Below are 17181 nucleotides of genomic sequence, written 5' to 3' on the forward strand. Positions count from 1 at the left end.
ACCAAGTCTTGCAGCGGTAAGACCAACTCAAGACTCAAGTTTTGACCTGATAATAATCTGAAAAAGCAATACAGCAACAGTCAGGCCTTCTATTGCAATATTGTATAGCTGTATTATTTCAGTGTTAGGTATTGAAATGACTCGAAATAAAAAAAAAAAGAATGCATTTTTCTAAAATAAAAAGTTGAAACTTTACTAGAACTTGACTTGTTTCAGTGAATTTAGAATTGTTTCTATTAACTTGAGACATAATTTGGAACGGTTCCAGTAGACTGTGCCTTGTTTTAGTAGACTGGAGACTTCAGACTTGACTCAGCCTTGTATTTGACTGACTTGAGACTTGATTTGGGCTCATTTTTGATACCTCTGTGCTAACTACAGTCATTGCCGGAGGCATTATGTGTTCAGGTTATTCATCTGTTCCACTGTACCCCCATACATCCTTACATCCATCTGGTTCTTGTGAATGCGATATCTCAAGAACCCCTTAAGGGAATTTCTTTAAATTTGGCACAAACGTCCACCGGGACTAAAGGATGAGCTGACTAAAATTTGGAGGTCAAAGTTACTGTGACCTTGCATCCATCTCATTGGCGAAGGTGGTATTTCAAGAACGCCTCAAGGGGATTTCTTCAGATTTGGCACAAACATCCATCTGGACTCAACAATAAACTGACTAGAGTTTTGTGGTCAAAGTCACAAAATGTCAAAGATCAACTTCACTGTGACATAATAGTGTTCTGCAAAAACACTATTATGGCCGTTATGTAATGTCATAACTCAGGAACAGAACGGGAGACGTTTGTTGAGAATTGGTGACACTAATCTTGGGTGTCCACCTTGAAACTGTGCTGATTGTAAAGATCTTCCGTGGTCTGGGTTGAAAATGTGTGTGAAGCATTCACGTTCTGCCTTCAAATACACTTATTATCTTTTGTTAAATTTCTCCAAAGTCTTCACTACATATATTATATGAGTCTGGACAGACATGGATGTAAACTATAACTTGAGTGGTTGGCAAAGGCACACAACCGTGAGGCAGTAATTCTGGTGAATTTACTTTCGACTTGACTCAGAATTGTTTCCATTTACTTGAGATTTGACTTGGACTTGCTTTGACTAACGTGAGACTTGATTTTGACTTGATGATAAGGACTTTGGACTTGCTTTAAGGAGACTTGAAACTTCCATCACACTTTTTTTGATCGACTCGAGACTTGACTTGCACCTGCCCTGAAAGACAGCTCTGGGTTAAGCTACATTTAATATATATTCATCTATAAATTAACTAGGGCATAAGATCAGACAGACAAGAAAAGCTGGAGCTAAAGAAACATATTTTCTTTGTAGCTACATTGCTTTCGCCTGCACATTCCCTGAAGATTGTCTGAAGGCAGGCAGAATATACAGTAGTGCCTGCATTTTTTATGACTCATGTGTCTGAGACTGTAAATGTAGGTGAAAAAGAGGAAGAAGAAAATATACTTTATTAATCCCCAAGGGGAAATTCAGTTTTTTGTACTCTGTTGTCATAGACACACAGGCCCAAAATACACACACATGTACAAACACGACCTATACATGCATTAAATGGAGAGATATGAGAGTGAGGGGGCTGCCTTGGAAAGGTATCCTGAGCTGTTGGGGGTTCAGTGTTTTGCTCATGGGCACCTCAGCAGTGCCCACGTTTCATGCTTTGTCCGTATGTGGGACTTAAACCAGCGACCTTCCAGTTTCCAAGCCAAGTCCCCATGGACTGAGCTAAGGTAGTAAAGGCAGTGAAATGTGTCTATCTTTTACACAGTTGCTCAACCAGCCCCAAAATATCCACACCATATTTTTCCACCTTTCCTTGTTGCTTAAATAATCAGCGTTCATCTGGCTGGACACAGTTGTCCAGAAAACATGGTTGTGACTAGATAATACTTTCTAATCTCTTGAGATCAAAAACACTTCAAGTGTGGGAACAGAATGTTCCTCAGCATCCACAGGCTAAAGATGAGAGCTCATGTGAGGAGACAGAGCTGACACCACGGTCATTGTAATTCTCTGATTGGGGTCAAGGGTCAAGAAGAAAACAATCAGAAGTCATTATCTTTAAAACAAAGATGTTGGAGAGATGCTGATTCCTGTTCCCTCCTAACTGTGGGCAGTGAAGTGAAATGGTGCAGTCCACAGCTGCAGGCATTCTTTGTCCTCCGACAGTACACAGAGGAAAGTGGATCTGGCAAATTTTGAAGGAATGTAAAAAAATTAATCCTAAGTAAAGTGAGTGATGTGGGATGTAAGAAATGCGGCCCAATCGGGTGAGATATTGTAATTTCACTGGTTACTAATGCTGAAAACTTTCCTTTCCAGGCTCCAGGCGGTTGGAGCGAAGAGAAGCCCCGAGAGGGAGACAGATGTGGACATCCAAGGCTTACGTCAGTGTAAGAGGATGCCTTTACACTGTCCTACACTGCAAAAAATATCATCAGAGCAAACCGTGCAGCAACTATGGAGTGATCAAATCCTGGAGAAATTACAGAATTATAAACTTTTCCACTTCTATACGCAGTTTCTTTGTCAATAATATTAAATCAAGTGATGCGTCTTAAGTCCTTTGAACAGTGTTCTGGATGGTCTTCTAAATATAAGAAAACAAGTAAAGCTGCAGCAGGAGTATGTTGCATCTTGCTCCCACTTGTCTTTCTCTTGCTTTCTTGTTTCCCTGCCTCCTCACAGCGGTGTCTCTACCTCTAAACGACTCGTCAGGGGGGACATGTTTTTTGTTGTGTTTTTTGCAGCGCGCTGCATGTGGTGCTGATGCTGCGCGCTCCTGAGCCAGAAAAAGCCCCTCTGGAGGCTGGAGACCAATCAGAGCGCTTATCAGACTCCAGCATCCCGTCTCTCTCTGCAAAGCAGCCGGCGCACTTGTTCGCCACAGTCCCTCGACTCTCACACTCGTCTTCCTCCTCCTGCCTCAGACAGGAAGATGGTACCGTGCACAGAGCGTCCTGCACGCGAACCCAAGGCGTCACTCATCGACTCGCTGCGGGACTTTTAAACTCACCATGCCGTGTTACGCCAGGTTTCTCTTTTTACTTTTGTGTTTGATCCTCCTCGGGGAGTGCAGGAAGCACAAAAGTAGGAAAAAGCGGTGGTCCGCGCCGGTGGAGACTCACAAGCCAGGCACGTAAGTACTGAAAAGCTTTCTTTATTTTATTTTAAAGTGAACTTTGACCTCGAGAGATCATTATAGGACAATTTTCCACGAGGAGAGCAGGGGACATCACATGCGCTTTCTCCATCGTACCTCTAAAAACTCACATTTACGCACAACTCTGTGCAATACACCAATTAACACTTGCATCTTATATATCACACACTTGTCTGACAGCAGACATCAGAGGCCAGTTAAGATTTAGAAGAGGCAGCAGCTTTCCCCTCCACTTCATTTCCAAGAACATCCAGAATGTCAACATTTGCATGCAATCTGCGCATGGCTCCGACTTGATCCTATCAATTACCTGCCTAAATCATTCTTCAGTGAGGTTGTGATAACTAAAACCACCCGTCACACCGCAGGCACACCTCTATTATGTGGTTTAATTGTCTGAAGCAAACGGTGAGTAAAAGGCAGGCGGAGCGCGCCGACCCGCTGTCCTTCACTGCGCGTAAAAACTTGTGCGTTTGTTCGCAGCTGCAGAGAAAAATCCTTCCCTGGAGATACAGTATTTTTGCATGTTTGGCTATTTCAGGTGATTGCCTTGAGGGGTAACAGGAGGGACTCCAAACAGAGAAACTGAAACGTGGAGGGATTTCAGGAAGGCTATTCTCTTTAAGTCTGTTGTTTGGCTGTGTTTTTTCCCTGACTGTCACACTTCTGTCATTTTCAAACAGGATCACACATCCCTCAGCCGCAGCTGCAGTTTCTGTTCTCATGTAGCCTAACGTGCATGAATTTATAGCTCTGGTAAAACATGGATTTGATGTCTTTGCATAGTAAACTGTAGCAGTAGTGCTTCATTCCATTTTTCAAAAATAGGGCCCTGCATAGGACTGCAAATTTTCGTCATCATTTTATCTTCCTATTATTTTCTCCTGTCATCTGTTTTGTCTAAAAGTTGGTCTTTGACTTTACCGCAGCCTGAGATGACCTTTTCAAATTGTATCTTGTGTCAAACTAGCAGTCCACAGTTTATTATCATAGGAAGAAGGCTTAGAAAGCCAGCAAATGTTTGTTTGAAAAGCAAGAACCAGAGAGTGTTTGGCCTCATTTCTAAGAAAATGAGATTAATCAAAGAAGTCACAGTTGTCGCTGATTATCCGTTAATTGGTTAATCAACTAATTGTTTCAGCACTCCTTCAGAGACAATCCAGCACAAATTGTGACTCCCCTCAGGATCAGGCTGAGCATGTGGGGGTATAAATGAGCCAAATCTTATTTTTACTGCAAAACCAACTGGTTTTAAAATGAACTTTGCTACATGTAGATTTACAGAATAGCTATCACCTACAATTATAATCACAGGAAGAAATTTCATTCAACCTGGTAGCCTGCTCAGTGTTTCTCTTATTAGGAAGTACAAAGGCATAAACAGTATGAAACACAAAACTGTGTTTTAAGTCAAATTCTGTGACAAAATACATATATCAGAGAGCTTCACATTTGTAATTAAGGGCCTCTGCATAGCTATAGATAGCTGTATAAATGTGCAAAATTATAGGTCTGTTGATATTCATTGTGCTGTCTATTGTCATCAAATCTCATGTGCAGACCAGAACCAACAATGAATGCATCCTACTGCCAAACCCTGATCCTCTGTGCCATAGAGCTTCATTGTTGTCTAAACATAATTAAATCAACCCAGTCACCAGAATAAATGTTGGCATGGTATATTTCTGCAAACCATGGGTATGTTACATTTGTACATTTTATATGTAATGGATGTGTTAAAACTATACTTTTCTTTATGTTTCAATTTTATGTTATGACAACGCTGTGATTAATGTGTGGTTAGGTTTAACCATAAAAACAAGTTGGTCAAGGTAAGGAAAAGATGATGTTTTGGCTTAAAACAGCCACTTCTCTCATGTCAAACATTGCTGAACATGTCCTGACCTGTTGTTAAAAGAAATACCCGGTTTTGTCACTACAAACAAGGCTGGACATGTCCCAAACTGTCATTTAAATACACCTGCTTTTGTTGCTAGAAACGCCGCTCAACATGTCCCAAACTGTCATTTTAATTAGAAACGCCGCTCAACATGTCCCAAACTGTCATTTTAATACACCTTCTTTTGTTGCTAGAAACGCAGCTCAACATGTCCCAACCTGTCATTAAAACACACCTGCTTTTCATCACTACAAACACAGATGGACATGTCCCGAACTGTCATTAAACATACCCACTTTTGTCACTTCAAATATATCTGCACATGTCCCAGTCTGTAATTAAAAAACACCCGCTTTTGTTGCTATGAATATGACTGGATATGTCTGAAACTGTTGTTAGAAATACTCACTTTTGTCACTACAGACACAGCTGGACATGTCCTAAAATGTTGTTACTGTTGCCACTTGCTTTTGTTGGTCTCAGGCAGTAGTCTGCTTCTGTCTGCTGCTTGGCAGTGTTTCGTCTACATGTCAGACCATCCACTGTCCTCTCCTCCTCCAAATGAAGAAAGCAGCTCATAAACATGTAAACTGAACTATGCCACTTCAGAAATCGTGATTTGCTTTGTATGAAACGTATAAATTTAACATATGGTGGTTTGCCGAGATGTACAATGCCAACTTTTTTTTGGTGACTAGGCTGGTTAGAAACACGACAGTGAGCTGCACTGTTTCACTGGATGACATGTTCCTCCATTACCATGAACACACATGTCGGAGTAATTTGATAAAACCCACAATGACTGAGCTTTAATAGCATCTCTCCTCTCTGTCTGCTTGTTGCCAGTCCTCTGTCCAAGAAGGTTGCAGATGGAACCAAAACCCGAAAGGTGAAGACCAGCCACCTTCTTCGCATAGATGAGCATGACTTCACCATGAGGCCCGCCTTTGCAGGTAAGCTCTGTGATCTTTAGGAGACGTGTCGCTGCTTGTTGACAGTGATCATGTTGGTGACAAAGTGTTGTTGTGTCTTTTAAAGAAGTGTGTTTTCTGAGTGATGCCACACACCAACAGGATTAGATTGGGTTCACCTGAGTGTGAAGTGAATGCTGATGCCACGCTGACTGAGAAAGCAGCAGCAGGTTTATTTTTCCCTACTTCCTCTCTTCCATCCAATTGCCAAACCTAAAGAGGACAGAAATAGGCGAGATGTGGAGCTCACAGCCCCGAGCGAAAGAAAACAGAAAGAAACAGAGAAACCTCAGCGGCTTCTCTTACACTGTAAATACATTGTGACACAGAGCTGAACAAGAGGTCACGCTGTAGAAAACCTGGAAGAATACCCTCTGAGGCCATTATTTGTCACTTCCAACTGTTAGTATCATCCAGCACTGACACTGATCAGTCATCTCTTTGTCATAAGTCATTAAGAGCGTCGTGTGTGTCCTTGTTTTACACCTTCAATGTCAGGACAATGGCAGTGCTGCTGGGATTTGGGGAAGCAATTAAAAATAAGAAGCTGATTTGCTGAACTAAAGAGTCCCATTCTCTGGTATTTGGCATAAACGGCTCCTGTTTAAGCACAGGAGGAGGTGGTGAGCTAAATGAAACGTCCCACAGTGAATTTCATGCTCCTCTGGGACCACAGTTGCAGCCACAGATGGGAGCGTGGATCCCACTGAGGACCACTTTTTTTGTCTCGAGTCTGTCAGCTTTTGTTTGCCAGCATAGGCAGCTTCAGCAGCAGCAGCAGCAGCGGCAGAAGAAGAAGAAGAAGAATGTGATCGTCTTATTCAAACATCATCAAAAGCTGACTTGTGTAAGCACCCCGCTGCTGCCTGTGAGACTGCCACGCGTTCATTTGGCTGAGGAAAAAGTGTGTGTGCAGCAGCTGCTGTGGTTCCTTCTGGCTTCAAAAGGAGCGACTGCAGTGTTACTAATGAAAGCCTCTTACACGGCTGCTTCCTGTTTTGCTGGGGGAACGTTATCAAGAACAGCGCTGTAACGTGCCAATGGGGATGTCAGTGTAGGGATGGGAGAAAATTCCCGAGTGACAATCAGACAAATCCTGACTGTGGAGCGTTTTATTGTCCAAATGTACACAATAAACAGCTTTGTTGTGATGCCATATCCCAAAGAACAAAGATATGGAATAGAGAAATGGTAATTGTTTGGTTGAGATTCTTCTGCTTCTGCAATATGCCTCAGAGAGCAGCGGTGGGTGAGGTTCGTATTATCAATAGTGTGCAGGTGGAGCTGTGAATGTGGATAAGGTTTCTGTTATCCTAATTGGAGCACCTGCATTGCTCCCACTGGGCGGTCCCCTACTGTGGCCCGACAAATCAAACACATCCAGGGAGCTGAGGGGAAGAAGATGTTTATTTGGATGGAATATTTGTCATCACATCCAGTTGTGATTTCCTAGGTACATCTATTTATGGAGCTCCTCCTTCCTGTCTGCCTGGGGTTTAAAAAACATCTGATCGGATGGATAGACCTGTCATGCATTAGTCACATTTGCATTAAATAGACAGCACGTTTTCTCCTCGTTTCACCCAGTCTGAAGAAGCCCTCCACCACCAAATGAATCCTTTCACTTGGATCTCTTTCCAGCCTTAGCAATATAGTGTCTAATGCTGTCTAATCTAGCCAGGGTAAACCAACAGTGGATTTACAGTTGCTAATCCATGAAAAGAGGAGCAGTCCAGCATCATTAGGTGGAATGGATAGGGTGTTTTTTTTTTCTCCCCCTAGTCTAGACACATATGTAGAAATTAGATTCCGTCACTGAGTAGATGAACAAACGAGACTCCTGCAAAGTGCAGCTGTGAGCTGAGGTATTTGACTTCTGTAAAAGCTTTCAGTGAGTAATTCACAAGATGAACTTGTTTTTGTGTGTGTGTGTGTGAGGAGGATGATGGACAGGTTTATGCATTCAGCAAACCTGTGTTTTTTTAATGGAAAAAAAGGAGGAAATAACACATTCTTCCTCATACAAATAAAAAGTGAAATAAAGAAACAGCTCAGTCGCCAAAAGAAAATGTTGGCTTAGTACGTTGCTGCAAACCACAAAAACCTTACATTTGTACGTTTCATACACATCATATCAGGCTTCATAAATGTATCCTATATCATGATGTGATATAGGAGCTGACTTTATCATTAGGAGGTGGAGGGGATGGTCGATGACGTGACAACTAGGCACAATGCATGCCAAGCTGCCGGCCACTGTTCAAGACCAACAAACAAAACTGGTTGTTTTTAGCAAGTACTTGCTGTGTTTTCTGCAGCTTTTCATTCCCCAAATGTGAGTGTTTGTCAGCAACTTGCGGCTGGTTTTCCAGCTGCTTTTAAGTCCTCAAATGTGGGTGTTTTCTAGAAACCTGTGGCTGTTTTTCCAAAGGCTTTTCGGCCCCAAATGTAGGTGTTTTTTTAGAAACTGTTGTTGTGTTTTCCAGCAGCTTTTTAGTCCCCAAACATGGGTGTTACCTAGAGGCATGTCACTTTTCCAGCATCTTTTTAATCGCCAAACATGGGTGTTTTTTAGCAACCTACGGCTGTTTTTCAGTGGCTTTTCAGCCCCCAAACGTGGGTATTTTTTTAGGGACCATCACTGTGTTTTGTGCAGATTATCATCCCCCAAATGTAGGTGTTTTTTTTGCGACCCATGGCTGGTTTTCCAGTTGCTTTTTAGTCCTCAAACATGAGTGTTGTTAGTGACCTGTGGCTAGTTTTCCAGCTGATTTTATGTCCTCAAACATGGATGCTTTTTAGCGACCTTTGGCTGGTTTTCCAGCTGCTTTTTAGTCCTCAAACATGTTGCAAGGTTTTTAGCAATCCATCACTGTTTTTCCAGGTGGCTTTTATTCCTCAAATGTGGGTGTTTTTAGGGACCTGTGGCTATGTTTTTTTGTTGTTGTTGTTTTGCAGTTTTGTACCCTTTAAACATGTTTTAGTGACCTATAGCTGTTTTTCTAGCAGCTTTTCGACCCCAAAATGCTGGTGTATTTTAGGGACCAGTCGTTTTTTTTTCCTGCAGCTTTTCAACCAGCAAATGCAGCTGTTTTATAAAGACCAATCTCTGTTTTTCCAGTGGCTTTTTTTGCTGCCAAACACGGGTGTTTTTAGTGACCCATGGCTGTTTTCCAGATGCTTTTTAGTCCCTAAACATGGGTGTTATTTAGCAACTCATCACTGTTTTTCCAGCGGTTTTTACTCCTCAAACAGGGGTGTTGTGTAAGTACCTGTCACTGTTTTTCCAGCTGCTTTTTAATCCCCAAAGGTTGGTGTTTTTTAAGGGCCCATTACTATGTTTTTCCTAGTTGTGTAGCCCCCAAACTTAAGTGTTTTGTAACAACCTGTGGCTGTTTTTTCATTTACTTTTCAGCCCACAAATGGTGGGAGTTTTTTAGGGACACAACGCTCTTTCCTGCAGCTTTTTATCCCTCAAATGTGTTTTTTTGTGTCTGTTTTTGTTGTTGTTGCTGTTTTCCCCGGCTTTTTAACCACCATATGTAGGTGTCTGTCAGCAACCCATCACTTTTTTTCCAGCAGGGATGCTGCCACGAAAATGTTTTTTTTTTGTGTGTGTGTTTTTTACAGAGAAAGAGTGTTTTTTGTGCCTAAACCTAACCACACGTTAATGTGCATCCTGTAATCACCACTGAATTATTTTGTAAAGATTCAAGAGTCAATTATTTATTGCCAGTCAACCTTTACAATTGATTTAGAATTTGTTCCCATGCACTATAGGCCTACAGCAAAACATAAAATCACCTGACTCCTGCAACAAGGAGTGTCTACAAAAACACACTGTCACAACTACAGTACAGGAACAATACAACAAATACAACAGTGCAACCATAAGCCTCATGCCTTCGCAGTGACAAGTTAAAGTGCATGTGCTTATTTATACAACCAGTGAAGCATTTAGGATACGGAATGCTTCAGGATAAGTGCTACTGTGAAAGTGAAATGTTCTGGGCTTCATACTGCGTAGTGTTTTACCCAAAGAAAGTAGAGTGAGTGGAGGGTTTGCAGGGTGTGAGGAGTCCTTTAAAATTTTCAGACCTTTCCGCTGAATGTGGATGTGGTACAGATCAGAAATGTGGTGAGTACACAGCCAATTATTTCTGAAGCTCTCCGCACGACTCTATCAATCATTTTTTCTTCGCAGGCTGTAGAATTGCTATACCATACATTTACTGAGAAGGTGAGCACACTTTCTAATACTACTTTGTAGAACAGGAAGCCAGGACTTTAAGTGCGCAGTATTTTTAGAGGACACTATATAGAGCATAAATTTACTTCTCAGACAGTAAATATAATGCATTATATAGTCGATAGGAGAGTAATTACAGACACAGCCATTTTCTCACTTCCTGTGGTGGACACTACCCATGCAGATAGATTTGGGATTTATGTGTTCAGGTTCGGAGATATCTGTCTCTGAGATTTATGAGCTCTGTACTTAACATACAGACGTGAGATTGATATCGATCTTCTAATATCACGCACATAAACACATTTCCCAAAATACTGATCTATTGCTTTGAAGGCTGGAGCAGTTTTTCAAATAATATTTTAGGGCATTTGATGCCTTTATTAGATAGTGGCCATAGAGATGACAGGAAATTAAGCAACAAAGGTTCAGGGTCAGATGCAAACCGGGGACGCTGCTTTCACGTATCCAGCCAGGCTACCAAGGCTCTTTTATTGCCCCATATTCCAGCAGCATTGTGCAATATTTATACACAAAAATAAAATAAACATACATATAAAACCAAACCCACAGTGTCTGCATGGCTAGACTGCCCTTCAGCCCTGGACCTCAAGGTGATTCAGGACCCCTTGAGGTTGAAAGTGCCAGGTTCACTGTGTCAGTTTGTTTGTGGTCTTACATTAAATATTCAGTATGAACTGTTTGTCAGATTACAACAGAGGTCCCCAGCCAGATGCAAACCACGGATGTTGCAGCTCTTGGACAGTGCCAAGGGTGCTACCAGGGCACCCCAAGTTTGTTTTATCCCCCCATATTCCTGCATCATTCTGCTATACTTACACGTACTGTGTGTTAGATACTGCAGTTTTGGTATGTTTGTGTTTGTATATGTATCCATAACATTCTTTATTGAGAAACAGTAAAATAACAAAATGTTGAAGTTTTATCAACTGTAACTGATATGACTCCTATACAGCTGAAAGCAAAATGAAACAATAAAATAAAGCAGATATCTGACAGTAGAAACGGGGACACAGGAGAGAAACTGAACTCTAAATCACAGAGATTCCATTAGCAGCTCCTAATGCACTGAGAGCTGAACACAGAGAGACTTTAAAAAACGTCTCTCTCTCTCTGGGCTCCTGCACAGACATTAGTTAAGTGTGGCAACACATGCTTATAAGGGAGGGGGTAAAGGGGTCGACAGGAGTTGACGTCGGCAAGACGTCACTGCTACCCGCTTGGGGGCAGTCGGGTGCGCATTTAGTCTGATTCTGGAGATGGTCTATCTCAGAACATTAAAACTGACAATGGAAAAGCCATGTTGGTGGCCAAGTCGACATCTTGAACTATGTCACATTCTTCTAGCCATTCCTGAGCAGGATTTTGGGGGGGTGCACTGCCATTGAGGAGTGCTGTTGCTGGAGGGGGTATATGTGGTCTGCAACAGTGTTTGGGAGGATGGTGCATGTCATCTGGCATTCACATAGATGTCCCTTGTAGCCCTCAGTAGCACTTCTGTGTGCTATATATATCTCTATATATATATATATATATGTATATATATATACATGTTAGGGCTGTGTCTGGCTTAGAATTATGCCATTCGCTTCACATTTGGCTGTTCAATATGAATATTCAACGATTAGTTCCTTTTGTTTCCATATAGAGTAACAACAGGTTAGAAAAGTGCAACAACATCTTTTGTCGACACCAGATATCAAACAACAGCCAGACACTGTATTATATTGAGCTGCTGTGAGCTGTAAATTTACCACTTCTAAGGAGAATGCAGCAGATAACGTTACCTTAGAGCCTGACCAGGCAAAGCCTCTCCTCTTCTGGGCAGCTGCCTCCATGTTTGCAGCAGCCTGTACCAAAGAGTGGCATGAAAGTGGGGAGCACTCACCCTGCAGCTAAATCTGGGGACTGAAATTTCTCCAGAAGTACACTAGTGACTGGTAAAAAAAAAGACTTCAAGAAATCTCAGTTGACTGAGGGGTCTCCGTCTGATGATTCAAATCTCCAGCTTTCAGGGGGCTGCTCTATCATAAACTATATCAGTGCTGTCATGATACTGGAATTCCTCAATACAATAACTTTAAAATCTCTAATTTTTAATACCACAGGAAAAAAAATAACATCGAGGGCATGTAATACAATACAAGTCTTTCTTTCTTGGGTAGTAGCAGAGAGCAGCAGAATGACTGTAGTAAACATTAACAGTAGGAAAAGGCGCTAAAGTTCAGCTTTTAATGGTGTATTGATACTGTGAAAAATTAGTATTGAAACAAATATTCATATGTATCAATATATTACATTTATTATTACTATTTTCAACAACACTACATGAAATATTCATGAATATACATAAATCATTGATCAAATTACCGCAAATTAATTTCACACACTGCAAACTTCCAGCATAGGAGCACTGTTTAGGGAAATGTGTTGTTTTTTTTTGTCAGAAAATGATGATGAAGCTGCAGAATGTAGTCTGCTGTAGGGCTGAGCAATTAATTGAATCATATTTTTAAAGACCATTGTGGCTTCCGATGATTATAAAAACAACATAACTGAGATGAAACAATTATTATAAGTATTATAAATCTAGTGCACCCATTTTCTTTTCAGCGGTGGGCTTTCACCCCTCCCTAAAAGCCTAAACTTACTCTCAGACAGGCTGTGGCCTGTATACTTCACCTCAAGGCTGTGCATCTGTAAAATTATACCTAAATTTCAAGAAAATCCACTTTTAAAAAGACACGTTTTACGGTGCTCTGGTAGCTCATCTGGTTGACCTTGCATCCCATGTAGGCCGAATCCTGGGTTTGGTTGTAACCCATGGCCCTTTGCTGCATGCCTTTCCCTTTCTCCCTTTCCCCTTTTCTTTCTATTTGTACAATCAAATAAAGGCAACAAAAAGGCTACATGCTAACGTCAGGGAAATGTGATCATGGTTGTAGATGTTAATTTCTCTTTGATTTCAGATCATATTCTGGCTGTAACATGTCCACTTGTGTTTAGAAGCTTTTATCTGTGATTTTTTAATGGGAAAGGGTGCCGCTATGCACAGTGATACCTGGGCTGCAAGTCCACTACTACATGTAGCCACATGCTAACACCAGGGAAACATGTAATCTTGGCTGCCAATGTTGTTAATTTCTCTTTGATTTCAGATCATATTCCTGCTTGAACATGTCCAGTTAGGTTTAGAAGCTTTTGTCTGTGACTTTGAACAGGAGAGAGTGTCGCGTTGTACAGTCATCCCTGGGCTGCAAGCTACATGCAGCCACGTGCTAACATCAGCAAAACGTTTAGCTAATCTCAGCTGCTGATGTTAATTTCTCTTTGCTTTCAGATCATATTCCTGCTTGAACATGTCCGGTTGTGTTTAGAAGCTTTTATCAGTGATTTTTAATGGGAAAAGGTGCGGCTATGCATAGTGATACCCAAGTTCACTGCTATATGTAGCCACATGCTATCAGGGAATCATGGAATCTCGGCAGATGATGTTATTTTCTCCCAGATTTTGGATCTTATTCCGCTCCCCTTTCCTATATATTTGTACTCCCAAATAAAGGCAAAATAAGCCCAAAACATAAAACTGAAGAAAAAAAAAGTTTTATGAAACATAACACAACATAACACAACATTTCCAAGGTCAATGGGTAGTTGTGTTAAATAACCGTGATAATTATCGTGATTGCCACAATCAAGCAGCTTGTTGTGCCCTATACATAATAAGCACTTAAAGGGCACCAGCTGCACATGTAATGTGATAGGGGGAAACAGAGGTGCCCACAGCTCATTTTTTCCTCACGTGTCTCATGGATGGATCCAGCCCTGCCAGAGGGAAACTGGCCCTTTCTTTCTTTCTTTCTTTCTTTCTTTCTTTCTTTCTTTCTTTCTTTTTCTTTTTTGCTAGATGCCTGCTCAGAAACTCAAAGTTTCATTAGATTAGCATGGAGCAGTAAAACAGGATTAAAACTCAGAAAATTGCCTCCACAAGTGAAATATTCCCCTGTTGCCTAATTTTAGGTTTTAGACTTTAATATGCCTGAACATTTGCTGGTACAGATCAGAATTAAAGTCCCTCCCCAACACTGACACCCTGTATTTCTTAGATTAATTATCATTATGTAGTCTACAAGTTTAACTTTCTTAATTAGAGACATTATGAATTTTCATCCACAGGGAGAAATGAGAGTCTATATACACAGTGACTGAAATAATTAGCCTGATAAAAAATTCAGTAGCTGGATAAATCCCCACATGTAGCTAATAAAATGTTTGCTTTTATGCCACGTTGTGAATGCATATGGATTATGTGCTTTTGTTTTCGCCTCTATGCTTTGACGATAATTCCATTTTAAAGAGTAAGACGTGGTATTAAATGGAGCAGTTGGGGTTTAGTGGAGCCCTCAGGAAAGCAGAACCGTGAAACGATCAATATGCCCGTTTTGCGTGCGGCGAGTGCCCATAAACAGGCTGTTTTGCATTTTAACTTTGACTTATAGTGTTTGCTCCTCTGCGATGTTGATCCTCAGTGTTGTGGTGTTCATGTTTGTGAGCGCACTCTTGCTTCATGCCCCATTTGAAAACAGGCCACACAGAAGTGCTACTGAGGGCTACAAGGGCCAACAGGAATTACGATGTGGAGCATCGCTATGACGCATTCATGGGTCTCATCTGATAATCAGTGACGTGGAATAATTCACTGATGCTGTCAGCTCAAAATAGCAAACGGAAATCTTCTGGCAAAACCACACGCAGGACATTTCATCTGTGCCTGATTGTCCCGCCTGAACACACACAAACCTCACTTTCTCAGCCTTGATCTGGAGCCAATATTTTAAACATTGAAACTCAGAAAACATTCTTCCATACCCTGTAACTTACACAGCAGTCCTCTGGACAGACCATTTTTACTGCTCCTGTGTCCTTGCAGTGCAGTTCAGCTCAGAATTGGTTCTGGCTGTGACCTCCTGTGACCCAGCTGCAGAGAGAGCTGAGATGAGCCAAATCACAGAACCATCCCGCTCCGAGAACACCGCTGGTCCGAGCTTTTTTTTTTCTCAGCAGGTGTCTGGTGTTACGTCCACCGAGGCAACATGTCAACAGGAGCTCAGGCTCTGCTGAGTCTGGCACGTGATATATGGCATATGGTGTGAGTAAGAGTAGGGAGGACACTCTGCTGACAGCTGGAGCTAGGCACGAGTTGATAGCCCCCCTTCCAGGTAGCAGCTTTGCAGTGCCACCAGTTATGTAAGGCTGGCACCCTTACTGCTGCTTAGATTAACAATACTACAGCAGCCAATGTGCCGTCTGTCATATCTGCCATATACAATATTACAAAGTTGGATGTTCATATCAAATGTGGCTAGAGTTTCAAATAATGGGGTAAACATCTGTAATGTTATAGTCCCTCTAGGATTTCTCAGGCTGTTGGGGGTAATTGTTGCAGCCTGAAATGTCTGATTACACAGAAGCTTTGTTAAAAATTGCAGTGCATGTTTTTATGGTTTTAGACAGTTTTCATCGATTTATTTATTTGCTAATGAATATTGCAGAAATATTTGCCCTTTTTTGTATAATTAATTAGAAACTGAAGGCAAGTTGTTCATGAATAAAATCACACTGTTCTGAGTGTTCGAAGTACCGTACCAAAATAGCTAATTAAAGATTTCACACCATGTTTTAACATTTTATTTGAGACTCTTTATACCTAAATTATTTTCTCTAACCCACAAACATGCACAAGCAGGCACCGTTTGTGATGCAAACAGGCCAGCACGCCTCCATCACTCCAGCTACACTAATTTTACCACTAGCCATGCATATTTAATGTCACTTTGGAAAAACTCATTTTGATTCTTTCAGTATGTGCAATAGATCTTGATGCATCAGCTCTGTCATGGTGATTTGTTTTGTCTGTTTTTCACACGTTTCAATCATCCTCTGAGTGTGTTTTGCCGTAGAAAATTGTTTGCCAATTGATAACTTTCATTTGTTTTCCACCACAATGTTAAACGCAGTGCAGCGCCCCCGCTTTCGTGCAGAACATTGGGGAATTGCTTTGCAGCAGTAATTTTTGTTGGTAAATGTGAGATGTTTGTGTCACACGTCTGCATCTTCACAACCTGAAACGAGATTGGTCTAGTTGGCTGAAAAAAAATGTTGATTGGACACAATTGCAAGGTTTTGCAGACTTCATGGGGATTGGTTGAATTTGCATTAATTGTTGTGATTGCTGGGAGATGCTGCTCAAAGTAATCTCTGTGGGCAAACATCTCAGGCTTCATACCATTCTGAATACTCCGCTTTCCAACAGAAACAGCTTTCGAGCCAAGCTGACATCAACTCTGACTGATTTCTTTAGATAAGGCACGCATCTGCAAGTGTTTACATTACATAGTTTGTACTGCTACATGTAGCTACATGCTAACATCAGGGAAACATGTAATTCTGGTTGCTGATGTTATTAACTCCTTCCTGATTTCGTATCATATTCCATCTGGAACATGTATGGTTGTGAAGATTTTGGTGTAGAAGCTTTTATTGGGGATTTTCACAGTAGAAAATGCTGCTGCAATAATGGAAGGCTTGGACTCTCAGGCTTGGATCAATGAAAGCAGACTGGGCGCTAAAATGGAGCGTTTCAGACAGAGGGTGAATACAGGTGACCCAGCACAGACAGTTGGAGGAAAATAAAGTGTTTTTTGGACATTAAAGCATGTAAACATGTTTTAATGGTGACCCAAATAGAACAGTATGAACTTAAAAAAAAATAGCATGATAGCCCCCCTTTCATACACAAGTCAAAGAAGGCTGTGTGGTTTTGTTATGCCATTGATGATGG

General features: G+C 41.3%; 1 protein-coding gene across 1 annotated transcript in view; it reads left to right on the forward strand.

Moving 5' to 3' along the window:
* Positions 1 to 3045: 3045 nt before the first annotated feature.
* Positions 3046 to 17181, forward strand: part of LOC126398859 (gamma-aminobutyric acid receptor subunit rho-2-like) — a 36949-nt gene continuing 22813 nt past the window's right edge. The window contains exons 1-2 of the mRNA XM_050058501.1: positions 3046 to 3175; positions 5946 to 6052. Of these exons, the coding sequence (XP_049914458.1) occupies positions 3054 to 3175; positions 5946 to 6052 (229 nt within the window). The 5' untranslated portion in view covers positions 3046 to 3053. The remainder of the gene's footprint in view (positions 3176 to 5945; positions 6053 to 17181) is intronic.

Source organism: Epinephelus moara, chromosome 12 (assembly GCF_006386435.1).
Source record: "Epinephelus moara isolate mb chromosome 12, YSFRI_EMoa_1.0, whole genome shotgun sequence".
Lineage (NCBI taxonomy): Eukaryota > Metazoa > Chordata > Actinopteri > Perciformes > Serranidae > Epinephelus > Epinephelus moara.